Source organism: Nylanderia fulva, unplaced genomic scaffold (genome assembly GCF_048542155.1).
Source record: "Nylanderia fulva isolate GAGA-0341 unplaced genomic scaffold, ASM4854215v1 Scaffold1, whole genome shotgun sequence".
NCBI lineage: Eukaryota > Metazoa > Arthropoda > Insecta > Hymenoptera > Formicidae > Nylanderia > Nylanderia fulva.
In genome coordinates this window covers 2317527-2337955 of record NW_028189192.1, presented here as the reverse complement: position 1 = coordinate 2337955, position 20429 = coordinate 2317527, and the positions used below count along the sequence as shown (strand labels likewise).

The 20429-nt window shown below is 39.7% G+C and overlaps 2 protein-coding genes across 6 annotated transcripts in view; one reads left to right on the top strand and one right to left on the bottom strand.

Annotated features, from left to right (window-relative positions):
• Positions 1-11329, top strand: part of LOC114928501 (pancreatic triacylglycerol lipase) — a 124445-nt gene extending 113116 nt beyond the window's left edge. For 3 of the 5 annotated variants that reach the window (XM_085490378.1, XM_085490376.1, XM_085490371.1), the window contains 9 exons: positions 3809-3966; positions 4827-4981; positions 5975-6094; positions 6450-6596; positions 6936-7164; positions 8124-8555; positions 9183-9309; positions 9444-9659; positions 9868-11329. In XM_085490378.1, the coding sequence (XP_085346504.1) occupies positions 3810-3966; positions 4827-4981; positions 5975-6094; positions 6450-6596; positions 6936-7164; positions 8124-8555; positions 9183-9309; positions 9444-9659; positions 9868-9970 (1686 nt within the window). In that variant the 5' untranslated portion in view covers position 3809 and the 3' untranslated portion in view covers positions 9971-11329. Of the gene's footprint in view, positions 1-3468; positions 3730-3808; positions 3967-4826; positions 4982-5974; positions 6095-6449; positions 6597-6935; positions 7165-8123; positions 8556-9182; positions 9310-9443; positions 9660-9867 lie in introns of those variants that run through there. The other 2 variants (XM_085490379.1, XM_085490383.1) reach the window with 2 other exon arrangements.
• RhoGAP93B (MyTH4 and RhoGAP_KIAA1688 domain-containing protein RhoGAP93B) lies at positions 8122-20292 on the bottom strand. Its single transcript, XM_085490394.1, is given in 10 exon segments — positions 8122-12047; positions 12338-12781; positions 12861-13873; positions 13954-14475; positions 14565-15152; positions 15279-15825; positions 15907-16071; positions 17467-17605; positions 18324-18428; positions 19929-20292. Coding segments are annotated over 10 exon segments (3732 nt in total). The 5' UTR covers positions 19943-20292; the 3' UTR covers positions 8122-11852.
• Between the last annotated feature and the right edge of the window lie 137 nt (positions 20293-20429).

The window sequence follows — 20429 nt, the reverse complement described above, 5'->3', positions numbered from 1 at the left end:
ATCTGGGCCATACTAACACGGAGGCGCCTTCCTCGACTTGGGACTTGGCGCCGGTTACACACCGCGCGCGATTACTCTCGCTTTCGAAATAATAATTATTTAATACCCGAAGCACAAACAACCCGCACACAACCCGGGTGAAATGCGAGGCCCGGAGATCGGCGGAAAGAGAGAAAGACGGACCGGTTCCCTTTCGGTTCCCCACATCTCGTGACGCGAGACTTCCGAGAGCAATAAGAAAACGCAAACGCGCAGCTTCCCTCGCTTGCAATTTTCGTACGGAGTGCCAAGAGTAAGGCTGTTTGATTGAAAGGTGCGCAGAGAGAATTTTTCTCTTAGAATTTATCCTGAAAATCATGGTGGGATAAATGTGGTATTGGAAGAATTTTATGAGTTTCTCTGATTCATATTTATCACAATAAAAAATATTAATATCTACCACAATAAGATATAAAATATGTTTAATTAATTTACTATGTACATATAAATATTTTTTCTTATAAAATTCTTCCAATACTATATTGTCCCACGTTACCATGATTTTCAGGATAAATTCTAAGGGAAAATTCTCTCCGTGTATCGATTAATTTCTTCATTTCATTCTATGTTACAAAAGTAGGTAAAAAATAATATTTTCGAAAATAGAAATATTAATTTTTTCTACTGAATCATATTTCATATTACATATAAATGTAACGTAAAATATTAAGTTTCGCGAGAAAAAGAATATTTCGTTTAAACATAAAATTATGCAAATAATTATTCTAAATAATCTGTGCATTTTTAAATGTGTCCCTTACTATCCGTGTATTAAACTTGAATAAGAACGAATGATAAGTGAAACACCGAGGGAATGGTAGGAAAAAAATAATAACATCGCGAGCCTCGTAAATTTCAGCAATCAACGTCAATTAAATACGCCCGATTCGAAAGACTGAAAATAATTACGGGCACGACGCACATTTGAGATTCTGCCTCTAGCTAGGATATTCATTACAGAAATTCATTAGGGGAAAGTGGTAGAGCACAAAAACAGAAAGCCCGAGAACGCTTGATCGGGCGGCTCCTGTCTTCGCGCGAAAAACTCGAAAATGAAATACAAGACGATTCGGAAATCACAGTGCAATAGCGCGAAAAACATATAATAATCAGATAATCCTCGACAAACGCGTGACTCATTAAATGGCCTAACGATAATCGCGAGAAAAGCTGGGATATGCAGCTGGAATATGCAGCTGGTATGCAGCTGCTCACTGCGGAATGCAGAAAATAACGCGACATTCCACAGGACCACTGTCCATATTCGTCGCTCGACAAGTCTCGACTTATTCTTTCGTTTCTTAAATACGTTTTCGCCTGATTTTGTAAAAAAATAAAAAATAAAAATAATTAAATTCGAATCACGAATAAAAAGTGAGGAAACTCATAATTCTATTTGGTTCTCAAATCTTTTATCTCAAATGCCCTAATTCTCTGCGACAATATATCTTCGCGCAATTAAATCACAATAAAGAAAATAATTAAATTCGAATCATTTATAATTAGTGAAAACATGAGAAACTTGTAATTCAATCGGTTCTCAAATGCCCTATAGCATTCTGGGACAACATATTTTCGCGTAATTAAATTATAAAAAAATTTAATTCGAATTATTTATCACGAACGGAAAAAATAAGAAATTTGTAATGCAATCGGTTTAAACATTTTTCAAATACCTTAGCTCTCTGCCACAATATATTTTCGCGCAATAAAATCGTAAACATATTATACCAATTGTCAAGTCAAGAATATTCAAACGAGTTTCACCAAATCAATCGCTTTCGAGACATTGACATTTCTAAAGTTTCCTTAACAAGACATATAAAATAACGCTATATATACATCTTTGGAGCAATATGAATATTCATTTTCTTTTGCAATTAACTATTTAATTAACTTTTTAATTAAAATTTGTTCAAAGCAAGGTCTTTGAAATTAATTAAAAAATAGAAGTTTATCTAATTGTGTTTCTGTAGCTCTTAATTTGGCAGAATTATGCTTAATTTCAAAATATTAAACAACTCTTTAATTAATTCCGTATAATTTTCATGAGAAAAGTGTCAATTAGAAATATTTTCATCTGTCTACAAACAATGGACTTAAAGAAAAAAGACAATTAAATATATATGTATTTTATATATAATTTATATATGTATAAAATTTTATAACATAAATTATACATATAAAAATGTATATATAAATAAAATTTATACATAAATTTAATTGCTTTTCCTACATATGATATAATATCACGCATTCTGCGAAGATATGTCAATCTATTTCGCACAACGAAGATTTCCGCTTTACGGAAATAAGACATAAAATTGCACTCTCCCGCGGTCGATCGCCGATTGAAAAATATCCAAACTATACTATACACTCGAGAGGTGACCTATCCGTTCACCGGAGAGTGCACTTAAACCGACCGATTGTCACGGAGCGTCGAATGTATTCGTATGCGACGTTTCCTGTCACGAACGAACACCAGCGGCCTGGTGAAAGCGCGATTATCAATGACGACTTTTTTAGCGCGATAACGACGCATTCGAGGATATACGTATACATATACACATATGTGCTCGCAGCCGATGTCCCTGCACTCGTGAACCTTCTCCACGTAAGTGCGATACGCGTATGTGACATAATCTAGGTTCGATAAAGCGCGATACTCACGTACAGTGACATAACGTCTGCTCCTGATCGTTGCATAAGATAACGAGGGCTCTAGGAAACTAGAACAACGCGTTTTCTCGATACTCAAGAGTCCTACGACGGGAAAGATTCCTCCTCGAGGAGCGTATAATTAATCACGGAATGGTCATTAACTGTATCGTATAAGTGCAGCGAAAAGTGACGTCTCCGAGACTCCAACAAAGAGCAATTATGTAATCGAGATGTCCAGCGAAGTTTTGTCTTCCTGTTCCTCGTTCTATTGTCGCGACCACCAACGTATCATTACATGCTGGCCACACGCAGTAGAAGTAGTGGTATGTACATACATATCGGACAATTATGGTAACGATAATCCCGGCCAGATAAAGGCTTCTTCTCTCTCTAGCAAGAAACATTAACGTCAGATTTATCTTAAGCATTGTTAGAAATTCAATGCATTACGTAAAAGCTTGAAGAAGGAAGGAAAAAAATGCGCATTATCCTTAATGCGCTTTATACGTTGAAATTTAATCTATGCACAACGACATTTAGTCACATCTCTCGATGTAGTAAAAAGTTCGATAAAGCTATTCGTGTGAAACTGTGTCATTTCAGAAAAGACGCGGCGAGAGGTGTTTACTTTTTTTCACAAACTTTTTTCACCACTTTTCAAGGTGATCATAGCGCGAATTGCGGCCGGCCTTCTCTGATTTATTCTTCTTTTTTTTTTCTTATAAAAAATGTAATTGAGACCTTCATCACCTCTCGCGAGAGAGCTCGAAAGCCCCCACCAAATCGCGCTCGGCTATTCCAGATTCAGCAGTCGTCCTCCTTCGGACATTTTAGTAACTGTTCAACCCTCCTGTGCGAGAGTTTCGGCAAATCGTCAATGACTATATAAGTGTCAAATCGCTTCGACCTTTCTTCAGTCTTGTCACATCTGTTTATCTCGTCATAATGCTCTTCCGATTTTAAGAAGAACTCAATCGTGACAGAAGAAAAGAGAGTGTAAAAGAGAATCAGCTGACCAGCTGAAGTGTCAGTAATACCTACCAGTTTTAAGTCAACGTCCTCGTGAACTTCAATGACAATCGACCCATTCTATGCTTCTTCGCAGGATGAGGAGGAGCGGCATGAACGGACGAGGAGACGGTGAAGGAGCGCTGGTCCTGCTCCTCGTTGCATTCGCTCCTGTTATCTGCTCCGCTGGAATCCTGGACCCTTGGCAGTGGGCGCGCAGCGATCGGATCGAAGTCAACATACCTTGGCTGCCTTGTAATTATCATCACCTCAAGTCACTGTAGAAATGTCAATCGCAGAGCGAACGGTCTTAGCAATACAATTCTCTCTATTTTTTTAACTCTTTTTTTTAACTCAAATCTATTTGTCCAAGAATAATCTCAGGTCTCAAGATAGATGAACGCGATTCGAATAAAAATGTTGATTCAAAACGAAGTCAACAAACCTTGTAATTAGCATCGTATCAAGTGATTGTAGAAATGTCAATCGCAGAGCGAACAATTGTAGTGAGACAGTTCTCTCTATAATTTTTTTAACTCCTAATCTAGACGTATCTAAGAATAATCTCAAGATATTATAGATGAACGCGATTTGGACAAAAATGTTGAGTCAGAAAACTTGGCAAATACAAAGTCAACATACCTTGATTGCCTTATAATTATCATCACCTCAAGTGACTGTAGAAATGTCAATCGCAGAGTGAGCAATCGTAGTCAGACAATTCTCTATAAACTTTTTTAACTCTTTATAACTCTAATAATCTCAGGTCGCAAGGTAGATGAACGTGATTTGAACGAGAATATCGAGTAAAAAAAACTTGACAAGATCGAAGTCAACATACCTTGGCTACTTTATAATTATCATCACATCAAGTGATTGTAGAAATGTCAGTCGCAGAGTAAACAGTTATAACGAGACAATACAAGTAAATTTTTTTTAACGCTCTTTATATTTTTTTATAACATTACGTGCGCGTTGACATCTCTCCGAGACTTGTCTATAAAAATAATCTTGTCGAATGTCATGTTGCAAGATAGCCGAACGCGAGAGACGGTCGAGCAAAAAACTTAGCGAGAACTTAACACATCATTGCAAAAGATTGGATATTTTTCTAGTCGAGAACGAGACACGATGCTACGACGAGCTGGGTTGCCTAAATATCACTAGGAGCTGGTACCATTTAATTCATCGACCCCTCAACGTTTTCCCATTGCCGCGGGACGTCATCAACACCAGATTCATCCTCTACACGAATCAGAATCCCTTGGATGTAAGTAGAGAGAAAAAAAATTGTTGAAAAAAATATCGAAAGAACCAATCGATATCTTTTTTTGCATCGAACAAATATAATGCATTGAAGAAGTGAAACTTGGGGATAGATTGAAATTCCTACGACTTATACGGATTTCTCGAAAAATATCCGGTGTAAATATTTCCGCATACGTAACCGCTTATATACATCTACAAATTGCACTAGCGGCCTGTCAGATTTCATCTTGCGGGAATAATTGGACGGAGGTGCGTATAGAGAAACGAAATCGAGAAACTTTTTCCTTTCTTCTGAGGGAAAGAGAGAAACAAATATCCGACTCTTATCGTATCTGTTCGATCGCGCGCGGTGTTTAATCCGCGTGGAGATATCATAATTAACTCAATTAATTAAACAAAATTATGCGGCTGGCGAACACATGGCACGAGGCGCGCGAAGTTCTTTATTTCTTGTATATATATCCGTAAAAGATAAGATCTCTGATTTGTAATTTAATGGGTATTCCTAGAAGGAAACCCGCTGTGAGAGATCACTATCGAATATGATATCCAAGCAGCGGTGAAAACTTATTTGTACGCCTTTGTCGCATAAAGTATCTGTACTCGATCGAATGTATATCACATAAAATCGCTGAATCATAAAATTAAAAAAGAAATACTTTTACTAAAATAATAATTTAGAATTAATGGACGCGGCAACAAAGCGGTTAATTAATGCAGTTTAAGAAAAAAGTTTGAGAAATTTATGATACTGTGGAAAAAATTCTTATTAATACTATTTCCTTGATTATATGTATATGCATTTCTGAGAGATTGGAAATAATTTTCTTGTCATTAGTAGCATATTAATTTTAGCAGTTAATAAAACTTATATATTTCGACATCTCGAGACAAACTTGAGTTTTGAGGATGATGCTCTTGAATGCCTTAAAATGATCGATTCTTTTTTTAATAGATTATCAGATTACTCAATAACCTGTTTCGATTCTTTCAGGGTCAAATATTAAAAGTGGCCAAGGATAAATCGATTGAAAATTCAAACTTTAATCCTAAGCGAAAAACCAAATTTATCATACATGGTTTTATAGATACTCCACTTAGCAATTGGGTCAAGGTAAATTTCTTTTTTATATTTAACTTCTAATCCTTTATATATTTATATATTATATAGGTATATTTATTTATTCCGGATTTTTTTATCGAAATTTTGCATGTGCTGCAATCAAATATATCGTACAATATCACACAGATATCAGCATATCTTCGGCTCAATATCACATCACTTAGCGCGAGCTAAATAAATTATGCTAAATAAGCAACGCATTTTCTGCCACACACATTGCGTTAACTGTTGCGAATAAAATTATGCAACCTAATGACATAGTTACACCGATAAAGCAGATAGGTCTTAAGCAAATGGCGAAAATTCTTACCTACATTATTATTCTCAAAATATGCATCGCCCGTAGGAGATGAGGAGCGAATTGTTGGTGCATGGAGATTATAACGTTATCGTGGTCGATTGGGCAGGCGGGAGTCTGCCTTTGTACACCCAAGCGACAGCGAACACGAGATTGGTTGGACTCGAGTTGGCTCATCTCATTAAACACTTGCAAGTAAGAAACGCGCGCGTTTCCAGCTGAACTCGATCTGTACATTTCTTTTTAGACAACTCGATATACGTTTTCCACAATCGAATGCCGAGAATGTAATATTAAAAAAAAATGTAAAATCTGTTACGTTTTCTCTCGCTTTCTATCTCTCTCTCTCTCTCTCTCTCTCTCTCTCTCTCTCTCTCTCTCTCTTTCTTCATATGATTAATCAATAATAATTGCAAAAATTCGTAGTGAAAAATACTGGTATGCAGAGAAATTTCCATTTTCTAATTTTAATTAACGTAACATTAGTACGTGTAATTTTCAAACCTTTCGTTCTTACTCTTGTGAAAATGTCAGACAAACTACAACGTGAATCCGGACGATGTGCACTTGATTGGACACAGCCTCGGTGCTCACACGGCTGGTTACGCGGGTGAAAAATTGGGTGGAAATATCGGACGCATCACCGGTTTGGATCCCGCGGAACCATACTTTCAAGGAATGTCGAACCACGTTCGTCTGGATCCAACTGACGCTCGACTGGTGGATGTCATTCACACCGATGGAAAGAGCATTTTTTTCTTAGGTAAACGCATCACGTTTTTGTCTCTCAAACAGTAATTTTCGTTTTTGTTTGATTCAATTGCACGTAAAACGAAAAAAAAATTAGGACAGGAGAGTAATAGAACTCCATTTGAAAGATAATAATATATAAAAGATAGGAAAATTTATGTAATTATAATTTTTTTTAATAAACACTGCAATATACGTGCAAACAATTTGCTGGATTAAAGAAAGCAAGTCTATTAGTTCGTAAAATTTAAAAAAAAAATTCAATAATCTTTTAATTTGTAAATTAATAATATTTACATGGAGAGAATTTTCTAATAGAATTTACCCTGAAAATCATGGTAATCGTGGGACAATATTATGGTATTGGAAGAATTTCATAAGTTTCTCTGATTAATATTTACCACAATAAAAAATATTAATATGTATAATACATAGTAAAATTAATCGCACATATATTATATTTTATTGTGGTAGATATTAATATTTTTATTGTGGTAAATATTAATCAGAGAAACTTTTATAAAATTCTTTTAGTACCATAATGTTCCACGATTATCAAGATTTTCAGGATAAATTCTATAAGGAAAAATTCTCTCTATGTCGAATAAAATAATTTAGTCAAAATTATATAATTATTAATAAATGTTAGGTCTAGCTAAATTGCAATTATTATCTCTAATAATAAAAATAAATCATAAATATATCTGTTAAAAAAAATTATAATTTTGTATATCTTTTATATAGTAAAATATATAAATATATTTAAATAATTTAAAAAAAAATTAAATATTTAATAACTCAAATAAATTTCATACAAATTAAAACTAGAGAGATACATATGTTCGAATATTACATTCATCGCTTTTTAAAAAAGAAAACTTATCATTTTAATAAATCCTCCCGAATAACTGGAGTTCCTCTCTCCGCCATGAATAAACAAATTGTCCGAACTAACGCATAATACACGACAAGGTCTTCCAGGGTACGGAATGAGCCAGCCATGTGGGCACTTGGATTTCTATCCGAACAACGGCAAGGAACAACCAGGCTGCACCGACCTGAGCGAGACCACCCCATCGTTACCCCTGACTTTAATACGGGAAGGCCTTGAAGAGGCCTCGCGCGTCCTGGTCGCCTGCAATCACGTGCGCGCGCTCAAGCTCTTCATCGAGAGCATCAACTCCAAGTGCCAATACGTGGCGCACGAGTGCTCGAATTACGCGAGCTTTCTACGAGGGGAATGCTTCTCCTGCAAGAGCAACAACAGCCTGAGCTGCGGCGTGATGGGATATCACGCAGACAACAGTCCGGCACTGGTAAAACGTCAGGCTATGGGACAGGACGTCTCGTCCTTGCTCGGCTCCAAGTTCTTCTTCATGACCGGCAAGGAGGATCCGTATTGTAGTAAGTACAAGGCCTGTGCGCGTTCAACGCGATCGCGATAAGCTCGAGAATCACATATGACAGCTGTTACAGCTGTTTTTTTTCAAATTTATCATATTCATAATTAATAATTAATATATATAATTATATATATACAAATTACTTATATTTTATATATATATATATATATAGAAAAAAAATATATACATAATGAGTACTATATTTAGAAACATAGTCGACTACTAGCTTTCCATTACAGCGTCCTCTTCTAAATCGGCATTACGACATCGTAAAACGTGTCGTACGAGAAATGTAAGAGTTTTAAAAACACTTTCCATATTATAATATGCAAACGTTAATACGAATTGACGTTTATTCGATCTACCGTGCACAGGCATATATTCTTCATTAATCCTACACGCTATCGACGCGAAAGAAAAAAAGCAGAAGAAAATATCTACGACGAGAACCGCCGTATTATTTTACTACATACCAGACGACGAGCAAGACAGCTTTTCTCTCTATCACTTTCTCCGCGAGCGCGCGATAAAAGGCGGCGACAACATCTCTCTCTCCGATCTCTCTATCCGAAAAATACTCTCCCCCTCTTCTCGATATCCATATATCTCTGTATAATCGTTCTTTTAGGGAGACATTACAGAATCACCGTCAACCTCGCGCGACCGCCGACCGCGGAGAGCTGGGTGCAGGGCTTCATGAAGGTCACCCTCCACGCCGACAAGGGCGTCATACGCAACATGGACCTCACGCCCAGGTAAGTAAGGATGTCATCTCTCGAGAACCCACGTACGATCTCGCAAACGAGATGACAGGTCTATAAAATTACTATGTAATTACTTACAACCCACGTATCCGACGTCCTAACGCTGTTGCAACTGTTTCCTGCAGCGGTTACATGAAGCTGGAGCACGGAACGACCACGCGGATAGTCGTGGCCCATCCGACCGGGTCCATCGGCAACATCGGCAAGATCAGGCGAATCGAGCTATCCTGGGTGTATGACATGGACGTGCTGCAGCCTAGATCCCTGTGTTTCTTCTGGTGCAACGACCGATTATACGTCAACAGCATCAGCGTGGATGCCATGGACCTTCCGGGCAGAGGGTGAGGAACAAATACGTGCAAAAAAGGTGTCAGAAACATGACGGTCTGTGTTTATAAATTATAATACACATGTACCTGCGGCTTTTCGAAAGTCAACCGTGACCGTCATTGTTTTGTCATTCATCGGTACCAATTTTCTTCAACGAGATGTGATATTTCTGGTACATAACATGTATATTCTAATCTTGTTTCTCTTTTGTGTGTTTAGAAAACGGGAGGCGGATTTCTCCAGCAAGCTCTGCTCGGCTAGCAGGCAGGAATACGCGGAGATCGCGAGCGGATCCACGGCCACGTTCGTCGACAATTGTTGATCCGATCGCGTCCCCTAGGGGGAACGTTTTTATTCGGACGCGTAGTAATTAAAAATAAAAAAAAACGCCGACAGGTGCGTCTACCCGGAGGCAGATGACTCGAAAGTCGCGGACGATGAAGAAGCGAAATTGAAAAAAGACACGCGAGAGGAAGGATGGAGGGTTTCCTCCGTCATAATCACGTAATTTCTTTCGCTGATGATCTACGGATGAGGGAAGAGGCCTTTCATGCCGTTGTTTGACTTGCTTTCTTTTTATTTTATCGCGACCGATCCCGCTCGCTTTCTTCAAACACGGTCCGCTACTAATAAACATACACGCTTCGAACTCTAGAATCTCTTCAGCGACGGATTCGCCGCTTAATCGAGTTCCTAGAGATTTATCATCGCCGTCAGTGAGTATCATAGAAGGTGAAATTCTTAGCTCGCTTAAACGCGAAATTTTAGCACGCGACCCTGTGCTTTTGACGGAAAAGTCGCTGACTTTTCGCAATTTTTTTTCTCCCATAACGCAAAATGTTTTTTTCAGTATTAGTATTGATCAATTATGTCGTAAATCGGCAATATTAAATATTATAAATTATTATTATAAATCGTCGAATACGAATTGTGATAAATTGAAAAGCAGCTGATCGTGAATCGGTCTCTAATTTATTACAACTTATTTTTTCGGCAATTTGTAATAATAATTTATATTGTCGGATTACACAAATTACTATGTGTACATGTTGTATATATCTATAACGTTACAAATAAAACTAATCTCTTTTTCATATGTGATTAGAGTTTTGCTGCTGTAAGGCTCTTATTAAAGCCGTCGATCTATGTATTATGTACACTGATATATAAATTTTTATACGATAGTTGTTCATCATTATCATATTGTCTTTCGCGATACGAATATGATAATAGCTTGTGATATCTCTTATAACTTTAAGAACCGTGAGAAACGCGCAGAATGCAGTTACTCAAGAACGACAAACTGTACTGAATAGAGAGTTTTGCCTATAGTCTTTATAAACGAATTGTACAAAACATGTAATGGAAGGCAATTTTTGTTAGTAAATAAGAGTACTTATTTTTTGTGAACTCTGTTTTATATCTGTTGCAATGTAAAAAATAAAGGTTATATTAATTATAAGTATGGATGTTGTGTTGCATAATATAAATAAAATAGGGATATTTTTTTTTTATAAAATATGTATGATTTTTTTTTATATGGAACTTTTTTCGAGCGGAGTATGTGTGCCTTTTTTTAGGAGATCTCTTGGGGAAAAATCGAAGAAACACCCTTACGACTACAGCTTGCTAATCTTTCGCAGTGTTTACTCCTCGATAAAACGCTTTACACGTTAATCCGTCGCTTATACAAAAAGATCATCGCGGAGCGTAGCTATACACGGTAACATATGATTTCATTTTTTTTCTCTTATCTTACACGAGATTCAACAATGATCGAGTAAAAAAGCCGTCCACGTTATTCGACGCGGTAACAAGGGATTGGTAAAATATATATGATATATATATAGCGATATACATAATATAATCTAATAATCTCTAATCTGTCGTATAACATAGAATCTGCATATAAATAATAAATAGGAAATAAGGGAGCGGATTGGTTGATTAGCTTGATTGGTAAGACTTTAGCACTAAATTACCGTTACGAAGAACATTTATATAGAGGACTATGGGAGAAATCGGTGACGCGATGGACAAACAAGAAGAGTGGAGATAAATCGAGAACAGTGAGAGAAAGAGATAGAGAGAAGAGAGGAGAGAGAGAGAGAGAGAGACGTAACTAACAATAGACGTGACTATACAGCTGATTCATTTGGCATAATAGTCTAGAGCGGACTTTTTTCTAGCACGATAGGATGCGGTCAGTGAAGATCATCGACCCAACTGGTATCTAGTGACTCGATGAGAGTACGGACGAAGGCCATCTCCTTCCGCGCGTTCTCTAAGATCACCCGAGGGTCTTGGGACGTGCACCGCAATACATTCGGCGCCATCACCATCGCAAGATTATTGGCGTCCATTTTAGTGCGCACGACCACTTCGGATCTAGCGAATATCTGGAAAATTGTTATATCATGACGAATGGATTCATCGAGACGTTCGCTCGACTTTAATTCAACGGTGCCTCGAATGCATGCTGCTCTTGAACTCTCGTGCATTTTCATCGTGCGTTATTAATTAGCATCACTAAATTGACTTGAATGATGAACTTTCATAAAAGCTTGTACATTTAGCGCTAAATATTGCTACATATAGTTTTGGACTTTCTTCAAAACGTGTATAATATATTTGGTTTGACGCAAAGCAAAATTCAAAGCATATAGTCATTGATAAAATAATTTCTTACCTGCAGGAAATGTATTAGATGACACAACACACGTCGATTAAGATCTGGCAAACGGTCGACAAGCGCGGCCACAAATCCCGCGGAGGCTTTCGGATCATCGTGCCGCATAGACACGCATTCCACATAAAAAGAGTCCGGTATCAGTGGCTCGTACAACTCGCGTACCCACAATTTCAGTAAGGAGGCGGGCGCGTGAGCATCCTGAGAAACTGCCAGTATCGCTCCGTCCTCGAACCTGTCCAAGCAGGATTTCAACGCGCTGACTTCGTCGGCGTCCGCAGACACCCGGAAGATACCCTCGGTCACTGTGCCACCGCGCACCAACACCTGATGCGTCAGCGTAGTCTGTATCCATGGTAACTCTCTAAGTGGAAAGCGGTCCCTTTGTAAAGCCATGACTTCCGAGAGCGTTGCGCCAAACATGGACGCACGAAAGATTTGTATCTGCGAGAAGAGCAAAGTTTACGTCAGACTTTTAAAAATTACAAAAAAAAATTGTAAATTATTGGTACAATTTAATTACCCTTGCTTGGTCGATATCCTCCACTGTAGCCTTGCGAGGTTGTCGTTTGCCGTGCACACCAATTCGTTGCAATCGCCTACAAGCCACGGTCGCATAATGGCTGACTTGTACGTGTATCGGCCACTTGGCGACCTCGGGGAACTGAAAGTTGGGATCACGATGCCTATTCATATAACCCTCTAGGTAGGGTTCGAACGTGGCGCTAGGCGGCACAAAAGCTAGACACACAGCCATCAATTCCCATCCGCGTCGCAGACTCTCCTTTCGTGGATTTTCCGTCGTCTGTCTACAGATCTGTACGTACAATTCGTCCCGCAAGGGTGGTTTCGTAAATGCAGTATTAACGATATCCATAGCGACACCATCCAACGTCATGCCAACGTTGGCCTTGCGATCGCCCATGTATACTTGGACCAATCGGAACAGATTGCAAGCCTCCCTCTTGAGCGGCTTTTCACCGTCCACCATCGCAAGCATGGGCTGAGGTATCGGGTCTTTCGACCAACTGAGAATATCTCGAACGCTAAATTTCTTTCGAAACAACAGTCTAAGTCCTTTCGGCCTGCCGCAGTTCAGATTTAGATTGTCCTGCGCGTACTTCTCTATATCGCCGCCGCCCGTACTATCGTCTCTTCGCGCTTCCTCCACGTCAGTATTATCGACATTCGTTGATAGACAGATACTCGGAGTTGAACTTACGGTGGGCATTGAGATCTGCCTTGTTGTACTGCGGGTTCTCTACCGTCCTAATACAATTGGTGGCGAGGTCGGGTCTTTGCCACTCGTAGTGTGGCGTGGATAAGCGCTAATGGCTATCTTTCCCAAATCAACAGTAATGGAATTTTTGTGATGTTCGATAGATCTATATTTTCCTGCTCTACTTTGGTATTCCCCCGCGTAAAGTCCTCCGTTTTGACGTAAGATTACGCGATCTAGCGTTGATCAGCAATTGATTGGAATCGTTACTGTTCCACTGACACTTCTGCTTCCACCCTCGCTGTCTCTGCTTCCTTCTAATAAGTTCCAAATTGGGTAACTACGCGTGTAGAAACAGTATATGTGGGCGTGTTATAGTCCATCCATCATTTAAAACTATGAATGATATTTGAATTTTCGATTTTTATTTTTAAGTATCCTGATAATTTTTGCTGATGTTGAAGGTATATAATGATTGTGCATAGTGTGTTAACCCCAGACTTATGATAGGATCTGTCATACCATGACAGCAGAAAGTTGCCGATTAAATACGGCCGATTGCCTGTTGGTTATTTCGGACGTGTGCATCATTGCCGTATACGCATCGACGTTCTTCTCCTTTTCTTCTTACTGTCGTCTCCCTCGGCGTGACCCTCAATCTCCTCGCCTGCAGCGCTATTGCTACTACTGTTGCTGCTGTTACTACTGCTAGTATTACTGCTAAGTCTCTGTCTTGATTGTTCGTGGGTTTGACTTATCATCAAATAACGTTCGTGCATAGCATCGTCGTCTCGTTCTCTTCTTCTAACCTGCTGCTGTTGTTGCTGTTGTTGTTGATGTAGCTGTTGCTGCATCAGTTTTTGTTGTTGCTTTTGTTGTTGCACAAAACTGTAACTGCGACCCAACGGCTGCGGTACACCTTGCAAAATAATAATCAACCGTATATTACAAAAGACGTATGCACATACAGGAAAATGACGAAAGAAGTTGATAGATTATCTCGCTTACAGTCCAGTGAATTATTGCACGCTGCGTTTCGCCTATACTCCTTCTCTCTGTCGCGGTCCCGCTCTCTCTCGCGCTCCACCGCCTCCAGACCTCCTCTCTGCTTCGTTGAATTACCACTACTGTGTATGCCGGCAGCCCTGCCGAGGCTTTTGGCGGGATCGTTCCTCTCGGACAACATTGCACCGTACATGTCTCTGACATTTGCCTCCGAAAGCGATGCCGAGCATCCGTGATGTCTCCTACCTATGCTACCTGTGCCATCCTGCGGCTGCTTATTCATATTTCTCGAATGCATGGAACTCTGATAAAAGGCTGACGGGTTCGTCTTGTCGAGACTGTTGACCCGTTCTCGTTGCTGCTGTTGCTGTTGCTGCTGCATTTCTCTATCTCTATCTCTATGGTAACGATTGCCACTGTCCATTAAGGAACCATACTTTTCACTCAGCGGCTTGTAACTATGGCTAAGTTGAACTTCCGGCGGACGATACGGCGGCATTTCCTGCCTAAAGACCCGAGACTCCATAAGAGACTCGCGATATGGTGAGGTACTTGGCTCAGGACCATACGAGCCTCTACTACTTTCTCTACCTGAAAATCGAAAGATATCGATTTGTACACAAACAAGGTTATTGTTGTTTACATGCTTAAAATTTATATATAACAAATAAATAATTACAATGGCAGTGTAGAAACGTATGAGATATACACCCTTACCATTTTTACTTTTGTCCAGGTCAAAGTTTCCCGCCCTACCTTCGCGTTGTGGATCGCTGAACGTCTTCTTCTTAAAGAGGGGCGTGCTAGTCGAAAGCGATAAGCCCAACGGCGGTGGTTCTCCCATCGAGACGGACTTCTGATTCTTCACGCTTTCTAAAGTTCCGCTCTTGTGGCACCTGGCCTCCAGGGTGCCGCTGCTACTGTGCTGCCTAGGGGAAGATTGTGCGGTGCTCGCCGGCGTCTGGGTAGCCGAACGATGATGATGACGGTGCGGCGAATCCAACAAACGATAACCGGTCGACTCCAAAGAGGTCCTACTGTGCGAGACGGAACTGTCGCTGGATCTACCAGAGTCCTGCGAGTGATTCTGCTGCCTGGTACGTGTCGCAGGTACCTCATGGTGCCTATGATGCCTGTTATTGTGATGATGATGATGATGATGATGTCGCCTCGCTGACGGAGACGGGGAAGGAGGAGAAGTCTGAAGATCTACGCCGACCGTAGAAGTCCGCGTTTTGTTCGCATTACCGAGAGAAAGAGATTGCTACGAGAGAAAACGTAGCTATGCAGACTCTCGAAAGATTTATCGTAATCAAGATAATAATTGTAGAAAAATTAAATTTACCAAAGGCGGAGCCAAGTTCGTATTCTCCTGGTGGTTAAATCGCGTCGACCGGCTAACCGAGGGAGTTTGCGTCTGCGTAGAAACGGATTCTTTTTTCCTCTGTTCGGTTGTTTTCGAAGTATCAGAGGTGCTACCACTTGCCGGCTCCGTATTTTGTTTTAACGTCTATAATACGAATATAAAATGTACCCAGATAAATTAATGAATGGAAAATGGTAACTAATAATATAATGTCATCTTTTTATAGACAATTGATTAAGATGATCCTATATTGTACCTAAAAAATAAGAAAGATAGTAAATGTTATAAAAAGAAAATATTTATGTACAAAACATATGAAAAATCACAATTTAAATTGTGCGTGTGTATGTGTGTGAATTAAGTATTATCTCATCTAAAAATTTTACAATCCGTTATATTTCGGCGTACAGGTGGCACAAAAGAGGATATCGCCCTCGGACATCTGGCACTCGTATTCTCGTCAAATTTTAATTGAAGGAATAACATTACGTGCGAAAGAAGTCTTACGGTAGTATATAGCACGGTATAATGTAAACCGGAGTTTTTTCTCCCTGCTACAAACGTCTATTTATAGCCGAAGAGAAGAGAGCAGACGCGCTTGCACACACTCTTACACATCTACCATGCCACTTTAAGATACACGAGTTCTATGTAATGTGCGTTTTACCCGGAGAAACTCACAAATCATTTTACGCACACACATCGTGGCCGCATCATCACGCAAGAACGTAATGTCGAATACTCGACAGATTTTATTTGATCCATAAGCGTGAGTTTACGAAGAGAAGATTCCGAAGAAAGATTCAAGTCCCCGAATTGGAGCACGATCTTTTATCTGTGTTCTAACGCTCGATAAGTTAAATGTCATATGATTCACGTACATATATATATATATATGTATATGTGCCAACTTTAACATTTGTCGAATACTCTACAGATTTTATTCGATCCATAAGCGTAAATATGAAGATTTTTCTGATGAATTCGAAGAATTCAAGTCCCCAAATTGGAGTAAAATTTTTTATATGTATTTTAACGCTCGATAAGTTAAATGTTATATGATTCACGTACATATGTGTACTCAACTTTGACGTTTGTGAAATACTCTGCAAATTTTATTCGATCGATAAGCGTGAACATGAAGATTCTTCGTGATGAGTAAGGAAGATATCAAGTCCCCGAATTGGAGTACAATCTCTTATCTGTATTCTAACGTTCGATAAGTTAACTTATGTCATACGATTCACGTACCTACACATATATGCGTTTAGCTTTGATATTTGCCGAATATTCTACAGAATTTATTTAATTTATAAGTGTAAACATGAAAATTTTTCACGATGAATTCGAAGAATTCAAGTCCCCGAATTGGAATACAATCTTTTATCTGTATTCTAACGCTTAATAAGTTAACTTATGTCACATGATTCACATACATACACATATGTGTTCAACTTTGACTTGTTATATAGAAATAAATCGTATCGGGAACTTATCAGCGATATAGAGAACATCATATCGTATAAATGTATCCTTTACCTGAAGTTTCGCCAATGGTGTGATGTCACAGTCGGTCGGGCGATGCCACACAGTTTTCTGAGACGTCGCGTTGTAATAGTAAAATCGCGAGGTGTTCTGATCGAATAACTCCCACCATTGATTGTTGTCCGTCTTTTTTCTATAAATTATTAAATGGGAAATGCGTTATATATAGTTATGTATCGTGATGTCGAAGAGGTGACTCGGTACTTTCTCTCTAACATAACTTTCTCTAAAATAATTATACAATGAAACTATGTGATATACTTTGAGATAATTTATTAATATATGTAATCAATCTTAAACATGCGTAACCAAGCGTAACCGAGATTATATACTATTTTATTCCAATAGAGACATTATAGATTCAACTCTAGCTTTTAAAATAATTAAACATGTATCATCTGTGAAAGAGATTTTAATAAATTTATAATGAATCTATTATAAAAAAATACATGTTTAGAAAAAGAGTGATAAATTTTTTATAAATTATCTAATAGTAACAGAGAGAAGTACTTTGACAAAAGCTCTGTGAGAAGAGACATTAGATTCAACTTTAACTTTTAAAATAATTAAGCATGTATCATCTGTTAAAGAGATTTTAATAAATTTATAATAAATTTATTATAAAAAAACACAGTTAGAAAAAAATCCTGATTAATTTTTTTTTATAAATTAATTTTATAATAAAAATTAAGTTAATATATATAAGAAAAGTTAATGTAATAATTTTGTAAATTAATTTTTTAATAAATTATCTATAATAGTAATAGAAATAAATACTTTGACAGAAGCTCTGAGAGAAGGGACACTTGAACAGGTAGCTACTATTGAAGAAGAGATATAAAATAGCTTACACAGGTACACCCGGTGGAGGATCCCATACGCATTCTCCGGTGGTCAGGTTAGCGTACATATGTTCCTTCGTGCGCGGTTCTATGATCTCCACCCATTCCATCCTACTGTAATTATCATCCATTAATATATCTGCGTGTCAGCCGGGAAAAATTATTGAATATCTTCTGGTATTCGCGAACGCGCCTGTCCTAAAGTAATCAGGGACGAACTGTATCGGACCTTACGCAACTAAATCGCTCTTTTCCCCTGAAAAACTTTCACTTCTTACATCGGGCTACTCGCGGACTCCTCGAGACAGTCCTCTTATCACTCCAAAAAAAATGGCGTATAAATATTTATGCACTTTAAGCGATAATATATCGGGATAAGGCGGGATCGATATGTCAAAATGTATCTCGCGGACAGAAATATCGTCCTCACATTTTTTTCTTTTTTTTTTAATTATTTACTCTTTCTCCACACTCGGTGGACACCGAAATCGCGATTTCTCCGACAAACTTCTCGGAACTTCAGGGCGAAGACGTAGTGCGCGAAGTACACAAGCGTTAAAGCAAGCTCTATTTATCGGTGAACTAATTAGAACGACGAACTCTCTTTCTCTCGAGGGAGGAAAAAATCACCCTCCCTACACAAACAGGCAGGGGGTAAAAGAGAGGCAGAAGGGAGGCTGGAAAACAGAGGGAGGGTGGAGGGAGGGGAATCGCCGTTCGAGATTCGCGACGATACTCTCGTACGTCCGGAGGCCAACGGAGGGCGACGATAATAATCGGGGCGCGCAAGAAAGGAGGGTGTTTCGCCCGTCCAACCGCCTCGCCCCACTTCGTTCGCCCTGAATGACGGCTCCCGCAAATTGATAGGAATGCTGGGCCGCGGTACAACGAGAGAGGATCAGCCGACCGTTCTGATGTCATGCTGGCCGTTTAATTGGCTGAAATAGGCCGCGGTAATCCATTCGCGCGTAAATCGAGAGAGCGCGCGCGAAGAGGGAAGGAAAAAAGAGAACGGAGGAGAAAAAAAAAGGAGGATTGGAGAGGCCGCGATATCGAGAGGGATATGAATTGAAAAAAAAAAAAAAAGAAAAGAAAAGAAAAACGTGGAACGCGCTTTTGACAGCGGACGAGAGGTTCTCTAACAATAAGCGTGGACTGCGAAAATGTGCGCGCTAGGGAGACCCGCCCAATCGCGACTAACTTCACTGCGAAAGCGCCGTGAAGGAGGAAATCACTCGGTTATCATCGAGAAAGACGATGCCGCGGTGTCTTCTTTCTCTTTGCAAGTATGTACGTACGTAAGGAAAAAAGAACGGATAGAACATACATAAAGAGAAAGAGAGAGAAAGAGAGCGCAGAGTAGAGACGGCCGAGGACGGAGAGAGGGAGAAAACTGGGACGGGTGACTAAAAAAAAATTCACTATCGATCTGCGAACACCGTCGGTCCCGCGGCGACGGCCGCGTTTTCCCTAGAACAACGAATGCCGCTGCACCTCGGGTGCAGCCGAGTACGCGAGACAAGTGCAGTTTAACGAGGCTAGGCCACAGGCATTCTCCATCTCTCTCCTTCTCTATCTCCTTAGTCTCCTTCTTAGTCTTAGGACCGTCCTTACCCATCGGATGCCATCTCCGGGCGGATCTCCGGCTGACTTGCCGTCGACTGGTTTGACGTTTCCTTCGTCGTCGTCGTCGTCGCGACGAGGTGCGCACTTGGCCTCGTCACTGCACTTCACCACCTTCTTCTATTCCTCACCCTCGGCCTCACACGTCACCCTCGCCCCCGGTGTATCACCACCACCTCGCTTGACACTTCCTTCACTGAGACGACGATGACACTCGGATGTCGCAACGTCCCATTTCCGCGAGCGCGAGCAGCGACGCGGCCCCTTCATGGCAGCCTCGCGGCGGCCATCTTTTTTTCTACTTCGCTTAGTTCGTGCTTTTAGCTCTCGCCGCGCCGCCGCCGCCGCCGCCGACAGCACTACTCGCGGAGAATAGTGACAAAAATCCGCTCTCGCATAGTCGCGTGCCCTCCCCTCCTGTCACTCTTTCTTTCTCTCTCTCCTTCACACTCGCGATAAATTTATTATGCGCGATTAATCGAGATCGGCAAA